Source organism: Zingiber officinale, chromosome 7A (genome assembly GCF_018446385.1).
Source record: "Zingiber officinale cultivar Zhangliang chromosome 7A, Zo_v1.1, whole genome shotgun sequence".
Lineage (NCBI taxonomy): Eukaryota > Viridiplantae > Streptophyta > Magnoliopsida > Zingiberales > Zingiberaceae > Zingiber > Zingiber officinale.
This window is the reverse complement of record NC_055998.1, coordinates 25685277-25704825: the sequence shown is the minus strand read 5'-3', so window position 1 is coordinate 25704825 and position 19549 is coordinate 25685277. Positions and strand designations below refer to the sequence as shown.

The 19549-nt window shown below is 37.4% G+C and overlaps 1 protein-coding gene across 1 annotated transcript; it reads left to right on the top strand.

Moving 5' to 3' along the window:
- The first annotated feature begins 13870 nt into the window (after positions 1-13870).
- On the top strand, positions 13871-18478 carry LOC122001192 (26S proteasome non-ATPase regulatory subunit 14 homolog). The gene is made up of 6 exons (XM_042555806.1): positions 13871-14125; positions 14247-14424; positions 17045-17126; positions 17409-17585; positions 17671-17838; positions 17972-18478. Exons 1-6 carry the CDS (start codon positions 13996-13998, stop codon positions 18161-18163), a joined length of 927 nt encoding a protein of 308 aa, XP_042411740.1. The 5' UTR covers positions 13871-13995; the 3' UTR covers positions 18164-18478.
- The last annotated feature ends 1071 nt before the right edge of the window (positions 18479-19549 follow it).

Sequence of the window (19549 nt, the reverse complement as noted above, 5' to 3'; positions counted from 1 at the left end):
ATCTGGCAGATGGATGTCAAAACCGCGTTTCTGAATGGAAACTTGCTCGAGGATGTGTACATGACACAACCTGAGGGTTTTGTAGATCCACTACATACTGGAAGAGTATGCAAGCTGCATAAAGCCATTTATGGACTGAAGCAAGCTTCTCCGAGTTGGAATCTTCGATTCGATGATGCGATCAAACAGTTTGGTTTCATCAAGAATGAAGATGAGCCCTGTGTCTACAAGAAGGTTGATGGGAACACAGTTGTCTTCATTGTATTGTATGTGGATGACATACTACTCATTGGAAACGACATCCCTTTGCTGCAGTCTGTAAAGACTTGGCTAGGGAATTATTTCTCAATGAAGGACTTAGGTGAAACTGCCTGTATTTTAGGTATAAAGATCTATAGAGATAGATCTAAGAGATTGTTTGGCCTAAGTCAGAGTTCATATATTAACAAGGTATTACTACGGTTTGCCATGCAGAATTCCAAGAAAGGATTTCTGCCGATGTCACATTGTGTGAGTCTTTCGAAGACTCAAAGTCCCTCTTCTAGAGAGGAGAGAGACCGCATGGATAAGATCCCTTATGCTTCAGCCATAGGATCTATCATGTACATCATGCTATGTACTCGTTCTGATGTTTCATATGCTTTGAGCATGACGAGCAGATATCAGTCAAATTCAGGTGAACGTCACTGGATAGCAGTCAAGAATATTCTTAAGTACTTGAGAAGGACTAAAGAATATTTCTTGATATTTGGAGGTGATGGTGAGCTAGCTGTAAAGGGTTACAGTGATGCCAGCTTCCAAACTGACCAGGATGATTATAGATCGCAGTCTGGGTTCATGTTTTGCTTGAATTGTGATGCTGTGAGCTGAAAGAGTTCGAAGCAGGACACAGTTGCTGATTTTACAACAGAGACCGAGTATATTGTTGCATCAGAGGCAGCAAAGGAGGCAGTTTGGATCCACAAGTTCATTACTGAGCTTGGGGTGGTTCCTAGAGCTCTATTGTGATAACAATGGAGCAATTGCACAGGCTAAGGAGCCTCGCTCACACCAGCGGACCAAACACATTTTGCGGCGCTTCCATATCATTCGAGAGATTATCGATATAGGAGATGTGAAGATTTACAGAGTACCCACAGAGGTTAACATCGCTGATCCCTTGACCAAAGCTTTGGCATAGAGAAACATGATGATCACACTAGGTCATTGGGCCTTAGAGCCTACATTGATTGGCACTAGTGCTAGTGGGAGATTGTTAGTTAGAGCCCTAGAGCCAGTCATATGATGATTGTTGTATGGACTCGATGTATCATATTCCTATATACTTATAAAGACATTTCTTTATATTTATTATACTTACTTGTATCGGTGTCAAATGACTAAGGCGAATTGGGATTCAAGCCGAACAATTGAAACGGTGGGGCACACGATAGCCGTCAGATCAAGAGAGGGAAGCACCCTTAGGTCGCGTGCAAAAAGCGTGCGTCAAGCATCATAACAAGAAAAGTTCATGGGGCACGTGTCAGCTCCCTATGAAATGACATTTATGATGGAAAGGACAGGAAAATCATAGAGTTGATATGCAAACAGTAGCATCATACCTCATGAAGATCATGCCTCAAGGACCGAAAATTCCATGCGACTACCTCGGGAAATGGAGTAGAAGGCGGAGGGAAGCGTTGATAAAAATTTGGCGCATCATCTCAACCTCGGAATCAGAGTAAAATTCAAATTTTAACTAATGACTTATGTAATACACTTCATGATCGCAGGTAGATTGGGCTAAGTCCACAGGCGCATCTCCTTCAATCCCCAATGGCCTCTCGGTCGGGATTCTAGACTCTCACCCCAGCGCGAGTTATAAGTGAGCATGCTCTCACACTTCCAAACTCTCTCCCCAGAGTGAGTTATAAGTAAACATGCTCTCACGACCAATGACCTCTCAGTCGAGGCTCTAGACTCTCGCCCTAGCGCGAGTTATAAGTGAGCATACTCTCACGCTTCCAGACTCTCACCTCAGAGTGAGTTATAAGTGAGCATGCTCTTACGACCAATGACCTCTCGGTCGGGATTCCAAACTCTCACCCCAGCATGAGTTATAAGTGAGAATGCTTCTAGACTCTCGCCCTAGCATGAGTTATAAGTGAGTGTGCTCTCATGACCAATAACCTCTCAGTCGGGATTCCAAACTCTCATGTCAGCACGAGTTATAAGTGAGCGTGCTCTCACGACCAACAACCTCTCGATCGAGATTTCATACTCTTGCCATAGCGCGAGTTATAAGTGAATGTGGTCTCATGACCAACGACCTCTCAATCGGGATTCCAGACTCTCGCCCTAGTGTGAGTTATAAGTGAACATGCTCTCATGACCAACGACTTCATGGTCGGGCTCCAGACTCTCGCCCCAGCACGAGTTATAAGTGAGCATGCTCTCACACTTCCAGACTCTCGCCTCAGAGCAAGTTATAAGTGAGCATGCTCTCATGACCAATGACCTCTCAGTCGGAATTCCAGACTCTCGCCCTAACACGAGTTATAAGTGAGCATGCTCTCACGACCAACGACCTCTCGGTCAGGATTCCAGACTCTTATCCTAGTGCGAGTTATAAGTGAGCATGCTCTCACGCTTCCAGACTCTCGCCCCAGAGTGATTTATAAGTGAGAATGCTCTCAGACCAATGACCTCTTGGTCAAAATTCCAGACTCTCGCCCAAGTGTGAGTTATAAGTGAGCATGCTCTTATGACCAATGACCTCTCGGTCGGGATTCCAGACTCTCACCCGAGCGCGAGTTATAAGTGAGTATGCTCTCACGACCAATGACATCTCAATCGAGATTCCAGACTCCTACTTGAGCACAAGTTATAAGTGAGCATGCTCTCACGCTTCCAGACTCTCGTCCCATCGCGAGTTATAAGTGAACATGCTCTCACGCTTCCAAACTCTCGCCCCAACGCAAGTTATAAGCGAGCAGACCCTCGCGCCCAATGACTTATTGATCAGCTTTCTATACTCTTGCCCCCGCGCGGTTTATAAGCAAGCAAAGCCTTCACCAACTACCTCTTGGTCAATATTCTAAACTCACCACATCGAATGTGATATGTGGGCAAGGCCCTTACCATGGCTCACACAAGTAATTTTTCTGGGGAAAATGAGCATCACTATCATCGCACCACTCATGGATATACAAAAATGCCCTTTCTGTTAAAGAGGTCTGCATAAAGTAAGAGAGTGTCAGTGGGGAAAGGAGTAAAGAGACAGGGATAAAAATTGAAACCTAATCTGATCTACATTTACTTGATAAAGTGTGGGGGACGCTCCTCAAAATATCATTCTTACATCTGTAAAGGCATAAAGGACATCTAAGTGCTCAGAGTTCTCTTCCAGGGTCAGCCGCGATTCAGCACCTTGGGCAAAAGCGTTCTGCTTGACCTTCTTGCTCTAGATGGATTCGAGCTTGTGTCAGCTCGGCCTGAGTCAAATGAATGATGCGTCGGTGTTGAGCAATGATTTCATCTTTAATCTGGGATTCTTCTTGAAGAAGGGATATGGAAGAGGCGTGTTTCTCTTTCAAATAGATCAGGAATTAGGCTTAGCTCTCCAGGTCTACATAAGCTTTATGTTTCAACGCTACCTCAGCCCGAGCCCGAGATTTAGCGGTTAACCAAAGTTCATCAATTTCTCAGCGAAGGGAAGATTGGAGATCCCTATCATGCATCATCTCGGTTAAGGCCTTACCCTTTTGGGTAAGCAGTTGGGTCATATGATACAATTATTGACAGAGGTGTTGTAGTTAATCCAACTCAGAATTCAAATCCATGATTAAGGGGTGTCAGTTAAAAGAAAGTACATCTCTATAGATGGATATTAGCCCCTTTTAAAGAGGAGGAGGGTAGAGGTCAACCTCTGTAGAGATTAAAGTGGCCCTTCCCCCCAGGATGATTAAGCAATTAAACGGGTTGCACTACCAAGGGTCTGGGAAAAAGGAGCAGCATTTATAGTCATAATGGTGAAGTAAATGAAACCAGGGTTTGGGTCTAGTCAATCGGACCTGAGCCTCCTTCGACTAGACTTGAAGGGAAGGCTTGTGATACGGTGCATAAAGATATGGTCCGATAAGGCCAGGCAGTCAGAAGTCAAGAGGACGTGGTAGTCAGAAATTAGGGGGGTGTGACAGTCAAAAGTTAGGGGGGCATGGTAGTCAGAAGTCAAGGGGGTATGATAGTCAACAGTTAGGAGAAAGGAGTTAGATAGCCTGACATCATCAGCCGCATAATTTCCAGTTGGGTACTGACAGATCAGGATCCCAGATCAGAGACATGAGACGCAGCCTGGAGTAAGGCCTGACCTTCCCTGACTGGTCTGATTTCCTCAACCTGATCTACCTAGACAGGCATGGTACTTTTAGTAAGACAACTCCCGATCGGCCCTTCAGTACTCCAAAGCATGAAAGATGGGACCCTTGTTGCAGCTCGTCTCCTTCATCAAGACTTGGGTCATGCGTTACACCCTATCGGTCAGCCCGAACTGCCTGTAGCCAAACCTGGGTGGGACAGAAGGTACTAGGCGACAACAATGTCAGAGAATCGTAACTGCCTGTTAGGGAATAACTGCTATATGTCAGGACTTGGGTCATGCGTTACACCCTATCGGTCAGCTCGAACTGCCCGTAGCCAAACTTGGGCAGGACAGAAGGTACTAAGCGACAACAATGTCAGAGAATCGTAACTGCCTGTTAGGGAATAACTGCTATATGTCAGGGAATATTCCAATGGTCTGCTGTCATCTGCGAGTAGAACCTTCTTTCAATCCATAAGAGCGTGCCACACGTCCTCCATCACCCAACAGGCTCTGACACCTGACATTCTCTGATATCGGTCAGGCTCCAGAGGTACGCACGATCATATAAAAAGGGAGGTTCTCTCCCTTGAGCAGGTGCACGCACATTCGCACTTATCTTCTATACTTTTTTTTCTTCATACACTGTTCTTCTAGAGAAAAAGTACCTGACTTGAGCGTCAGAGGGCCTGCACCGGGGACTTTTTCTCTAGTTTATGGTCTCTAATGTTCCATGTGCCTGTCTGAGTGTTCACAGAGCTCAAGTACCGCTGGTTTAGTCATCGTCGTCCGTCAGTCCCATGTGGGGGTTTGTTTTCATGGGCATACGCTAGGAGTGTCCAACTCGCCTCTCCGTCAACACCAACGACATCTCAGTCGACATTCGTCTGACTCAGATTCCAGATAGGATCAATCACCATCATAGAAAGTTTTTTTAGATCACAAAAAAGTAATTTGTAAACAACACCAAGGAAATTATTGATGATGCAATCAATTCATCATCATCTTATCAATTCAAGTCATTGAAGAAGCTCAACGGAGCCTCAATTCATCATCATCTGGTCAATAGAAGTCGTTGAAGACGCTCAACGGAGCCTACCATGGAGGGTAATCCAATTCCAGCGACTCGATCTCAAAGCAAGACGATGGTACGATACTGAACACCAACTCCACAAATTCTATCCATGTCGCCTGCTGCGGCGACTCCACCACGGTCCTGTTAGAATGTATACTAAAAGCCTAGCTTTTGGTATAAAACATTTATCTGGAAATAAGAATCACATTGGTCAAATGTCTACATTTGTGATAAATGTAGTTGTTCAATTAATTTATATTGTAGATAACATGGTGTGTGGTGTCACACACAGAAGATCATGTTATCAGTACCTTATAAATTATAAACAGTAGCTCACGACCATGATGGAAAGGAACAAACCATTGGAAGGTCGTAGTGTAATTAGGTGTTAGTTTATCTTAACTATATAATTACACTAGTACACTAAGAGTGTATTGAGTAGGACCATTAGAGGTCGTTTCTTTTATACTGACTTTATAAAGGAACAAAGACCTCAGTTATTATGGAAGTGTGTGCTCTTAATCCTAATATAATAACAAGCACATATATTTGATATTTATTTCTTTAATTTATCAATGGGTGAGATTTAGTTCGATGAATCAATAAGCCCAATAAGTTGGGAAATGATATCACTTATAGTGTGTGTTGTTGATTATAGAAGGAAACTGTGTCCTAGTAATCTAGGTTGAGAATGTCCCCAAAAGGAGTTCATAAGGATTGTCATGTTAAACCCTGCAAGTGTACTTAGTCCGACATGATGATGAAGTTGAGTGGTACTACTCTTGGAGCTAGATATTAATTAAGTGAGTTGCCAGTAACTTACTTAATTAGTGGACATTTGTTATCTTAAACACAGGGAGACTAACACACTAATGATAAGAAGGAGCCCAAAATGTAATTTGGGATTGGTGCGGTAGTTCAATAATAGTTCTCTAGTTGAATGAATTATTATTGATAAAATTAAGTTGTGTGTTCGGGGCGAGCACGGGATGCTTAATTTTATCGGGAGACCAAAACCAATTCCTCCTCTCGGTCCCTATCGTAACCTCTAGTATATAGAGATTTATACCCACCTTATACCCACCTTCTTACCCATCCAATGGGGTCGGCCAAGCTAGCTTGGAACCCAAGCTAGGGCCGGCCAAGACCAAGTGGATGAGCCATGTAGGTGGCTGGCCAAAGCTTGGGTCTCAAGCTTAGGTGGTCGACCACTAGAATATTAAAGAGGATTTTTATTAAAATTATTTCTTATGTGGATATCATGATTTTAAAAGAGAGTTTAAAAATTAAAAATTTCCTTTTATAGCTTTCTACAAAAGATTAAGAGAAGAGATTAATCTCTTTCCTTATTTATAGTTTAAAAAGGATGGTTTTAATTTTTGGTAAAAACTTTCCTTATTTGTAAATCATCTACATGTTTAAAAGAGAGTTTAAAATTTGAAATATTTCCTTATTTGTTGATTGAAGGAGGATTTTAAATTTTAAGAAAACTTTCCTTTTTAACCATGTTCATGATTTAAAAGAGAGTTTAAAATTAAATATTCTCTTTTATAAGTTTCTACAAAAGATTAAGAAAAGATTTCATATCTTTCCTTATTTGTAGATTAAAAGAGATTTTAATTTATAGAGATAACTTTCTTTTTATCCACATGTTTAAAAGAAAGATTTTAATTTATTAAATTTCTTTTTTATAAACCAATCATGAAGGGATAAAATTATTGGAGAAATTTTTATAAATTTCCGGAAGCAAATAAGGAAGTTTTAATTGGTGTTTAAAATTTTATTTGCTTGGAGATATTATTTGTTATGGTCGGCCATTGTAATTTGAAAAGAGAAAATTGTTTTAATTAAATAAATTTTCCTTTTCAACGGCAAAAGAATTAAGGAAGTTTTTATTAAATTTTCCTTATTTGCCAAGACCAAGGATTATAAAAGAGGAGTAGAGGAGGCTTCAAGGCTAAGGACTCTATTCTATTTTTCTCCCTCTTTTCCTTGGTGTGGTGGCCGGCCCTTCCCTTTCTCTTCTCTCCTCTTGTTGTGGCCGAAATCTATCATCTCTTGGAGCTTGGAGGATGTGGCCAGATCAAGGAAGGAGAAGAAGGAGAGAAAGCACGCATCCCTTGGAGCTTGGTTGGTGGAAAATTCTTCATCCTTTGAAAGTTCTTGTGCTTGGCCGAAACTTGAAGGAAGAAGGAAGAAGGTGCCTAGGTGGTTCTCATCTCGGAAGATCGTTGCACACACAACGTCCGATGTTAGAAGAGGAATACGGTAGAAGATCAAGAGGTTTTTCTAAAAGGTATAACTAGTAATTTTTCTTTCCGCATCATACTAGTTATTTTTGGAAATAATACTAAATACAAGAGGCATACGATTCTAGTGTTTCGAATTTGTTTTCGATATAGTGTTCTTTTGTTTTTCTTTTCCTTGTGATTTGATTGTTCTTTTCGGTTGACCTAAAGTTATTTTAGGAAATTAAATATTAGCTTTCCTTAAAAGGTTTTGTCTAGTCGGTGGTGGTTGCTCCCATATCCAAGAAGGTCATGTGTCTCGCCACGTCAGTACTGGGAACCAATTTTGGAAATTAATATTTAATGGAATTAATAACTTAGGTGATTTGGATCAAACGTGTTAAGTTCCGCAGGAGATCCAAGTCAAAACCTAAAAGAACAAATATATTAAGTTTTGGATCAAACGTGTTAAGTTCCGCAGGCGATTCAAAATTTAATTTAAAAGAACACATGGTAGCTAGGAAAAGGTTCAGACCTTTGTACAAAATTTTTGTACAGTGGAACCTCTAGGTTTTCCGAGTAGCAACCAACAGGTCCTCACCTTCTCCCTCTCGACTCTATTGCACACAAGTACCAGCTTCATCTCCGCCAACCGCACGAGCTTCGTAGCCTGTTCAATGTCCATGTCACACATCCTATGTTTGCCATCAGATAGTTCTTCGTGCATGAGTAGGCTCACCTCCAACTCCCTGTTGTCCGCTCTTGTCGACTGAGCTGCTCCCACTGCTTGGTCGCCCGTTGGCTAAGGAACCCTTCCTGATCCGTCTTCTTGTGACTCTAATCCAATTCCAACACTGTCTTGAACCACGCATCCATGCGTTGTGCCTCCACAGGCAAAGGCCATGGTAGAGTTATAGTTATCTAACCACATGAATTCTAGGAACAAACGGAATTCGTGAGAAAACAATTCTAGACACTAGATCTAGTTTCAACGAAAATATGTCATACAATAATTACAATATAAACAACGAACCTGATTGAAACGAAATGACTATTATCGCAGAGTGTCGCTTGCTTGATCCTGAAATCCCTAAGAAAGAAGAAAAAACGGAAGCAAGAGGAAGTTCTTCCAAAGGATCTAAGGTGACGGTGTTGTAAATTCTCGTCAATGGGGAACAAGGATTCTATTAAGATTCCCTAATCCAATCGGGACCTCACTCTCTTATATAGGAATCCAATTCATTATCAACCCATAGATGATAATAAATCGGGGCTAAAGAGTTCTACATATTCAACCCACATCCAATAACTTGAAATCCAATAACATCAAGTTAGATCACTTAAATATTCAGTTTATATTTGTATATACAAATTACATTAAGTCCACATTAAAGAGATTAAATACAATAATCTCCCACATGGGCTACATGTGATGTGTATATGATATACAAGTATAACTTTATGGGTACAGAATATCCCTCCCTGTAAATAAGGTACAGATAGTGGAATCAAGAGTAATCATCTATAAAGCTAATAAAATATATATTTTCATTCCAAGATGCCTTAGAAAATGAGCCATAAATGTTCGTATGTATTAGTTTCGAGACATTACTACATCGACTTGCTTTCTTATTTGTTTTGTTAGTTTTTTTCTCCTTAACACGCCCTATGTAAACATCAAAGTCTGGCATGCCAAGGGAATCAAAAATTCCATGTGACATTAACCTTTCTAAGCATTATTTGAATATATGTATTAAACGCATATGCCACAACATGGATGAATTTTCATAGTCAATTTGTGTTGTATACCTATATTATACAAAATCACGTTGTCAACCGTAGGAGTTATGATGTTTAATTTATAAAATTTATCAACTAAGGAATCATTGTCAACCAACACTAACTTAAAGAAAATACTAAAAATTTAATTTTCAAATGAATAAGAATAATCTGATTTGTCCAAATAAGAAATTAAAATTAAATTCTAACGAAAAGATAGTACAATAAATATATTTTCTAAATCTAGAAAAACATCAGTTCCAAAACAAAGCCTAGAAACATTAATCGACTCTACTTTAGCATTATTTCAATTCCCCGTATAGATGTATTTTTCATCATCAAGCGGAAGACGGCTCCTGCGATAATCTTGCATAGTGACACTTATGTGAGTAGTAGTACCAATATCTATCCACCAAGTGTTAGTAGGTATAATAGCCAAATTACTTCTAAACTAACAAAGTTGAGAAGTTTACCCTTCTTCACACATCAGTTGACGTATTTAGGACATTCTTTCTTTATATGACATTTTTTTACAGAAGAAACAAGTGAACTCCTTATCCTATTTCTTGTGCTTCTTATATTGTTGATCCTTTTCCGCTTCTTACTTGAACCATGGGAACTAGATGCTAAGTGAGCACTTTCAAATGTCTCACATCTCAGTCTCTCCTCCTCTTGCATGCACTGAGCTATAAGCTCATTTAATATTCACTTTTCCTTTTGAATATTATAAGATATTTTAAAAGTAGTGAACTATATAAACAGAGATATCAAGACGAAATGCATTAACATACACTTAGATATTTTGAGTTTGTCCTTTCAGAATTGTGGCGATATTGGACATCTCCATAATGTACTCTCTGATGTTTTCTTTGTCATTATATTGCATAGTTACTAACTTCGAAAGAAGTGTAGTAGTCTTGACCTTTTCGTTTGCCATGAAATGATCTGTTAATTGGTTAAGAAAACTCCTACCATCCTCTCCCTCAATTATAGAGCCTTTAATTTGTGTCGAAATGGAAAGTTTTATGATACTTAGATTCATGCAATTTGATCGCTTCCACTTTTCAAATTCAACCCTCTGCTCTATAATACTAGCACTAGTCAAGGGTGCGGGGCGATCATGTCTCAATACATAGTTTAAGTCCATACAACCTAAGACTATGATAACATATTCTTTTCATTTAGTAAAATTTAAACAAGTTGATGTGGAGATGTTATTAATACTGGCAATTACATATTGTACTTAAATTAAAGAGAGAAAATAATGTAAGTTCACAATTTAATTAAAGATAAGAATTTATTAACTACAAATAAAAAAACATAAGATTATGCATAAAAAAATTTAATGTATATGAATGTGCTTTTATAAGATACCAAATACAACATTGTAGTTTACTCTTTGTACTAAAATGTAATTTGTTAACTGTACTCTCAAATAAAACTTAACCTTTAGTTAGCCACACAATATGTCTTCATTTGAGTTGACCCATTGTGTGCTTAACTTAATATTTTATATGAGTTATATATTAGTTCATAGCTCACAATAGCCTTAATCAATCATGCAATATGCTTTTTTAGGCCGACATATTTTGTGCATGATATGAATAAGAATAATTTTGTTACATAATTGTAAGTTATATATAAATATATATCTAACATAAAAGTAATTTTCTTTTTAGCTAATTACTTTTAGCATAAATATACATTTACCGATATAAAATGCACTAGACTTACCTAATGTGTCTTCTTTTGGACTGACACAATAATTCAATTTAGTAGCACGTGTGTAAATAGACCCAAGAAAATTCTAAGAACTTTAACTGAACAGATAAACACATAATCAACCTTAATAGCTCAAGAATTAGACTTATCAATCAATTGATATCATATGACAATCTATTAGTATCACCTAATACCGTAACTGATTTGAAAGCCTACTGTACGTGACTTCAGGATCATTAAATTGATTGATGATGTGTGTCAATCAATTAGTATCACCCAATCAATCTTGCTAGTCAATCAAGAACATTATATATTTGACAACATAAATTTCAATTGATTAGTGATTTTTGGTAATCAATTAGTAATAACTAATAGATCTACAATTGATTAGTAATGACCAATTAATCTACCAATCAATTTCAAAACCTTTTATTCTTGATCGTCAGTTAATCAATCGATTGGTGTCTACAATTGAGTTGATTGATCAATTAAACCGATTTGATCATGATTTTAAGGTTGATAATTGATTGGCTTAAATTGTCAATCTATTGGTAGCAACTTGATTGATGCAAATTGATTTTGTGTCTCACAACAAGACCATCAATCAATTGGCAAGAGTGACAATCGATTGGTAGTATCTCATAATCAATTCAAATCAATTTACACCCGAGTTTAGTTGTCAATTGATTGCCTTGTTCAGGCAATCAATTAATGGAAATTAATCAATCAGGTCAGTCAATTCTAGATGATTTTATTCATAAATTTTGGCATGCCAATTGATTGCCCAATCAAAGCAATTTATTACACCATCACTATTTGGCCTAAAAACATATCAAACACGACAGCTCTTCCCCGCAGACGGCGAGGGTTCAACACTATTCTTTATGGAAATCACGAAAAACCTAAAAGATCAAGTCTTTCCTAAGTTTTCTTTGCCCGATCTTCGACGATCAAACATTGGTTTTTACAGAAAACCAAATCTAGCATAAAACAATGAAATCGATGAAAAATCTTAACTTTATTGCTATGAAAAATGATGAAACCGAATTTATGGCTATGATACAAATTGATAGAATTACAGTTACCTCCTAACCAAATGAATTCTAAGAATAAAAGGAATTCATAACAAGAGAAAACAATTATATACGCTAGATCTAGTTTCAACGAAAGCATGATATACAAAAATTACAATGTATAAACAACGACAACGAACTTGACAGCAGAATGACTATTGTCGTAGAGCATTGCCCGTGAGGAAGAAAAATAAGCAGAATCAAGACAAAAGGTTTTTGGAGGATCTAGGATGATGATGTCATAAATACTTGTCAATGGGGAACAAGGGTTCTATCAAGATACTCTAATCCAACATGACCTTTCCTTATATAGAAATCTAATTCATTATAGATCGAACTTAAAAGAATTCAGTCAGGATACTTGATAAAAAAAATTCAGTCAGAATACTTGATAAAAAAACTTAAAAAATCTTAATAGTAATGAACTAATGATTAACACAGTATTATTCTTGCAACCTTTTACAATCTTAGTCAGTGCCCTTATTATTCCATAAATCTTTTTTACAACCTCCATGTTTAAGAAAGAAATTAATCTTACTTTTACACAATGCCTCTGAACATATATTTGACCTCTCAGTCTTGGTGTTCTTTGCAGTTTTTAGTCAAAATGATCGAAACAATAGTTGTCATAATGGAAAGAAAAATTTAGTTATCAGTGCAATTTTTTAAGTTGCCAGTGCAATCTGTCTTTTAAGTTGCCAGTGCAATTTTTTAAAATTATGATTTATTTATTTCACAATAAAAGTCATCGAGAATGATTCCGTCTGAAAACGATGAGTAATGGAAGGTAGATTAGCTGGTTTGGAGGTTGATCAAAAGAAGATTTTAAACTGGAAACGCCAACAAACAAGAGTAGAATGAGAAGAAAAACTATCAATAAACAGGTAAGGGGTCCTGACACAACTACTCTGATGATTAAGTCAGGATTATCAAAAGAAGAAGAGCAGTGGCATAATTGAAGAAAGACAATAGACTCGCGTACTTGTGCCAACAGAGAAGGACCCTTTTTATAATACCTCTATAATCTCTACACTTAATGAGACATCATATCACTACTAGATAGATCATCTAATTATCATGTTTCCACTATATCTCTCCTATCGTAGGTATGGGTGAAATATTACGTATTTATGCAAAGATACAATTCTCTGCTTCTCTAACAAACTCATGTATCGTACTTATGCAAAGATACATCTCTAGTCAAGAGATGGGCCGTGAACAGGGAATCAATCTTTCATAAGGTGATCGATCGATGTGGGGAAATCCCACCTGATAAATTATTCCCTTAGACTTTCATTGTCACCTATACCGATCCATTGACCTCCAGACCCTCCTTATTTGCAGTATCAAACGTTATTTTTAATTTTCTATTATTAAACCTGCTACTAATAGGGTTTAGGGTTTTCTATTAATAAGCACATCAACCATAGTGACATATAAAAAATTACTACTTAACTCCAAAATATATTTATATAAATATTTATCGGTTTGATTTCATGGATTTCAAGCAAATATGATTCGGCTCGTTGGCTTAGCAACGCTAACATAGAAAGTTAACTCGAGGTCTAGAAGTGCTATGATCCGTTTGATGAGAATCTTACGGTCGATAGCATATTCTAAGAACACTGACGGAGGCATCCTTTCTCGATTTAGCTTCTCGCTCTCCCCTTTGTCGCAGAGCCAAGGGTTTCCGACTCGAAGCAACGAAAGCTTCCATCCGAACTGGGCAGCAACGATCGCTAGGGCATTAGGAGAGGCGTAAGGGAAGAAATCCGAGGGATGGAAAGACTGCATCGTATCTTCTCAGGCGCCGGCGGGATGGGCCACCCGCCGACCGATTCCCCTCAGCTCGACTCCGCCGAGCAGGTCTACATCTCCTCTCTCGCTCTCCTCAAGATGCTCAAGCACGGTAATTGCGATCGACGACCTTACGTTTCCGGTTCTACCCTTTATGCTAGTTTGATAACCCCGATGGCGATTTTTTTCTTTGATCTAAGATTAGGGTTTTTTTGTTAATGTTTGGGAAACAGGGAGAGCTGGTGTTCCCATGGAGGTGATGGGGCTCATGCTGGGTGAATTCGTTGACGAGTACACCGTTAGGGTCGTCGACGTCTTCGCAATGCCGCAGAGCGGGACGGGCGTCAGTGTCGAGGCAGTTGATCACGTCTTCCAAACCAACATGCTTGACATGCTGAAGCAGACGGGAAGGTCTCTCTTTTTCTTCTTCTTCTTCTTCTTCTTCTTCTGCTGCTGCTGCTGCTGTTATTTCTTTTCCAGAACTGCTGACCTGTTCTAGATCTGCGTGCTTGGGGTTAGATAGCAATCTACTGCTTCTTTTAGCCCATCCTTTTATTTTATTATTTTGACTACGCAATACATATTTGTTTTGGTACTATTCTTGTACCTTTTGCCGATGTATGTACTGGTGATTCTAGCTGTAGTTGATGCTTACGACTCTAGGATTTTTTTCAATTTTGTATTCATAAAGACAAATCAGTACGCTTTATAACTTTGATCTCTTTTAGTTATATGGTCATAATGAATCTCCATTAGTCAAGCTATTCGTTGTGCTCATAATGAACCTTTGAAGGCAAAATTACTAGGTAGGTTGCAATTCATAGGTTGGACCAGTTATGCAGGCATGTACGTCTACTGGGAGATACAGATCCTTTTCATTTTTTTGAAAATTTGTTGAGATTGGGATTTGATCAGGTTAGGGTGGGTGTTGTTCCAAACTAAGTAAAAGTTTGCCTTGCATTTTTTTGCAGATCATTTTTGAAAAAACAATAAGAGGCTAGTAATTTTGTTTGAAACTAAATGTGCTTCCAAAGCAGATTTCCATGATTAATTTGTTTCTATCAAAATATTGGATGCCACTATCAACAATCTTGATTTCAGATGTCCCATGCTAACTTCTAGTACATCATGTATTGATTTTTCTTATCTAGGATTTCCTGCATATATAAATCAATGTAAGATGTTGGAAAGGGCTTGCACCTCACCAAGATAAAAGACAATAAGGCCTATATTTGGAATTAGGTAGCAGCATTTTGAGTTGATACTGATCTCTGTTTGGGATTTGCAACGTTGCACTCTTTCTTAACCTAAATATACTCTGGTCGATTACTCTTTTTATCCAATTACACTTGGCAAGGTGGGTAGAATTATGTTCCAGGTGGCCAATGGAAATGCATTTTTATTACTTAGGCTTTTATATTCTACTGAATGTGCATCACGAGTAATCTGTCTTGGTTTGATGAATATATTTTTTCTTTTGCTGATCCAACATTTTTGCTATGTTGATACCTTGATCATTTTCCTTGTGTTGATACCTTGATCATCTTATAGGTGGAAATGAAAAGGGTCAAGATGTCTTTCATGTAATTATTTCTACATTATTTTGTTTCTTGCTCATTTCAGTTTACCAATTTGGGGCAAATAAAGATGGCAACTTCTGTCCTTTCTTTGTTTGCTTTCTTAACCTTTTTTTTGGGAAAGTTGCTTATCACAAGCATCTTCCTAATAGAACCTTAGATAAATATCTCTTATTCATAGTCTACAGCCGTTGTCCACTGGGTTTGTTTGATATTGTGAAACTATTATGTGTTCAATTTTGTTCAAATGACATTATTTTTACACGAGCATTCCATGATTTAGAATTTCTAGAGATTTTTTTTAAATGATATGTTGTATTTCACATAAAGGAGTTGTGCTCTTTTTCATGTTTGAATTTCGAGTTTTAAGCTTCAATTGATTGATGATAGTCCTTCCTATTTTTACCTATCTAGTGTCTCTAGAGAGCAATGATGATTACATAATGTTGCTGTTTTCCAGTAGTGGTTTCATTGTCAATTTGGAGCATCAGTTCCCATGTTTGTTGAGATCTTACATAAATCAATGTTTCTGAATGTTACGGTTTCTGTTGTTGCATAGACAGTTGATTCTGCTATGATACTTTTCATACTCATATTTGTTTCATTCCCCTTTTTGAGCGTATAGTATTGTTTTTTCTTGACCGCTTCTTAAATAGTAAGGCTACTGCATCTATCAATGTGTGGATAAACTTGGGTAAATTGAACTTGTTTATTGAATGTTAATTGTTCCATTACTTTTATTTTATTGCCATCTGCAGAGCTTTAGATTGTGATTACTTAAGGACTGGCAAGAGCTTGTTTGCTAGCATTTAGGATACCTAACTTTTCAGTCGTACATCTTTATCCTAGATAATTTAAACAATGATCCATTGTGAAAAACAAGCATAGGCTGAAGATATGGAAGATTGTGCCTTTATAGGCTAATAAAAGCGGTAGAAGTTGCTGTTCATTGAGATAGCATTGGAGTTATAGGAGTGAGTGCCACATTAAATGTGAAATCTGTGGGAGTTCCATGGAGAAATTTGGATCAGACAGAACAAAGTAGTTTTTCTTGTACTCAGAGTAGATGTGATGAGATTATGCGGATGGCTACAAAAATTATAATGGAACATATATTTGGTTCCATAATCCTATGGGCATACAAATGTGGAAAAGGGAGTGGTTGAACCTTCACCACTTCTTGGCTGGTTTCCTTCGTTTAGTCAACCACTAGGCAACAGGGTTTGAGAAAGGTATCATTGTATGCCCTCATTTGGTTTGAGTGAAATGTGTGTCCTTTGTACCAGCAACAATGGGTTTTTTCTTTCTTGGCTTTTCCCAAATAACCTTATATGTGTGCTTTTTCTTATGCTCTAGATATATCATTCAATCATTTGAGTGCTATTGAATTTTTTGAGATTTTGGTTTCTAGATTCTAGATATGGAATTGTTTCATTATGATTCTAATGTTGCAGACCTGAAATGGTTGTCGGATGGTACCATTCTCACCCAGGCTTTGGTTGCTGGCTTTCTGGTGTTGACATAAACACACAGCAGGTATGTATTCATCCTAATCTCTCATGTCTCTGTTAGATTAACAAGAAATGCTGATTTCTTGATTTGACATAGTATATCTTTTCCCATCCAAACAATATAAGTTGATTGATAAACATACATCCTTGTTTGACAAATCCTAATGTTGATGTCTATGGTCTTGAACTGCCTGAATACATGTGAGTTTGCCTTTGCTCTTATCGTTTAACTAAAATTTTTAAAGTTTTAGAAGTGTAACTAAAATGGATGCAAGACAATCTGATGCCTTCCTTGGGCTTCCTGCAGAGTTTTGAAGCCCTCAATCCAAGGGCGATAGCTGTTGTAGTAGACCCAATCCAGAGTGTAAAGGGGAAGGTGGTTATTGATGCTTTTCGCTTGATCAATCCTCAGACAATGATGCTTGGCCAGGAACCTCGCCAAACAACGTCCAATGTTGGGCATCTCAATAAGCCATCCATTCAGGTTAACTGCATGTTGAATATTGTTTTCAGTCGTCTGAATGAGTTATCTTTCTACACTTGGTTTACATCTAGGTGTTGTTTATCAGGCACTTATCCATGGATTAAACCGGCATTATTATTCAATTGCAATAAATTATAGGAAGAATGAGCTTGAGGAGAAAATGTTGCTCAACCTGCATAAAAAGAAATGGACTGATGGTTTGATACTTCGGCCATTTGACACTCATTCCAAAACCAATGAGCAGACAGTCCAGGTATGCAATATGTTCTCATGCTTCATCTAATTAATTATATTATATTTTCCATAGAACATGCTGGAATATCAAATTTCTATATTTCTCTCTCTTGATGATCATTGATGATAGAGTCTCATTGCTGCCTCATCAGGAAATGTTGGATCTGGCTATCAAATATAACAAAGCAGTTCAGGAGGAGGACGAGCTTCCACCTGAAAAATTGGCCATCGCAAACGTTGGAAGGCAGGACGCCAAGAAACATCTGGAAGAGCATGTGTCAAACTTGATGTCGTCCAACATAATCCAGACTCTAGGGACCATGTTGGACACTGTCGTATTTTAGAGCACGACTTTGGATTTCTTACCGAGACAATCCTCCACGGAACGATCAGATATAATTTATTCATGCTGCCTGTGTTTTGCTACAAAGAAGAGACGGTAATACTAGTTTATCAATTGATCAAGGATAATGCTTGCAAGCTAGACCTTAAACTATCAGGCATTCGTGGGGAAGGTTATACCAACGTTACGAAGGTTATTCTTTATGTTCTAATGGAATTTCGTCATTTCATAATACTGTAACTAAATTGCTAAATTTGATGAGTTGCTTGTATTTTTGGACTCGCCCCTTCCAACTCAATGCTTTTATTCCATCTAATTTGGCTTATCGTCGGTTCATATGTGGGATCATTTTTATTTTGTTATTCATCAAATTTATTAGGCTAGTTAAATTTTGGAGTTATGATTTCGGTTTGGTTTTTGATCGTCACTACCATCCCATGGACATTCGATAAATAATATGACTTGGAAATCACGGTTTTATTTCTCGAAAATAGCACTGATCTCGGTCTGATTATAAAAAACTCTGATTTAGTTTGGTTATGTAAGATGGTTGGATGTGCAGTTGGCCACGTACAAATCGGTTGAAATAAGTGATTTTGTGCTAAAGTAGGAAGATTAGCTAGTTTTGTCAAAAATTGGAACGAATCTATCAGTTGTTTAATATGTTCTTAAGTATTCATTTATCCACTTTAATATGATAGATTGGTGTTGCCACCATTCGTGAATACATTGCGGGTCACTTAAAAAACCTCACGGGGTAGGGGTGCGTGGTATCACCTTTTACCGCTACAATTGGTAAATACAAGAGATTCATCTTTTTTTTGGTTTTGTTTACGTGCGCTTTTATAAGGTATTTAAAAACTAAGTATATGGCTTAAAATTTTATCAATTTTTTTTTAGAATTCAGATATTTAATTCTTTAAATTGATTAATCTTGGAGATGACTAATAAGACGATATATAAGTTTAGCCGAGTCATGTTTCAAAGTATCTAAGTCTATTTGAAAAGATAACTGTGTTGAGTTTAATATGAATCAATTCATTGAAATGATTATTCAAGTTTGTTTATTTTATTTTATGAGCATGAGTTTAGTTTAAGCTTGATTGGAATTTGATTTGTTTAAATGTTATTGAGCTCTCAATTTAGGTTTATTTAATTATTTAAAATTTTTATTTGTTTGATAAGTTATTGAGCATAGTAATTCAAACATATTTATTTATTTTAAATATTTTTTTATTTATTTAATAAGTTGATAATAGTTTTATTAATAAATAAGTTCGAGAACATTGTTTATAAACGTTAACAAACTGAACATATATGTATACAAGTTTATTTATTTAGTTTAACGAATTATTTAAACTTATTTATTTAATTAAATCTTGTGTAT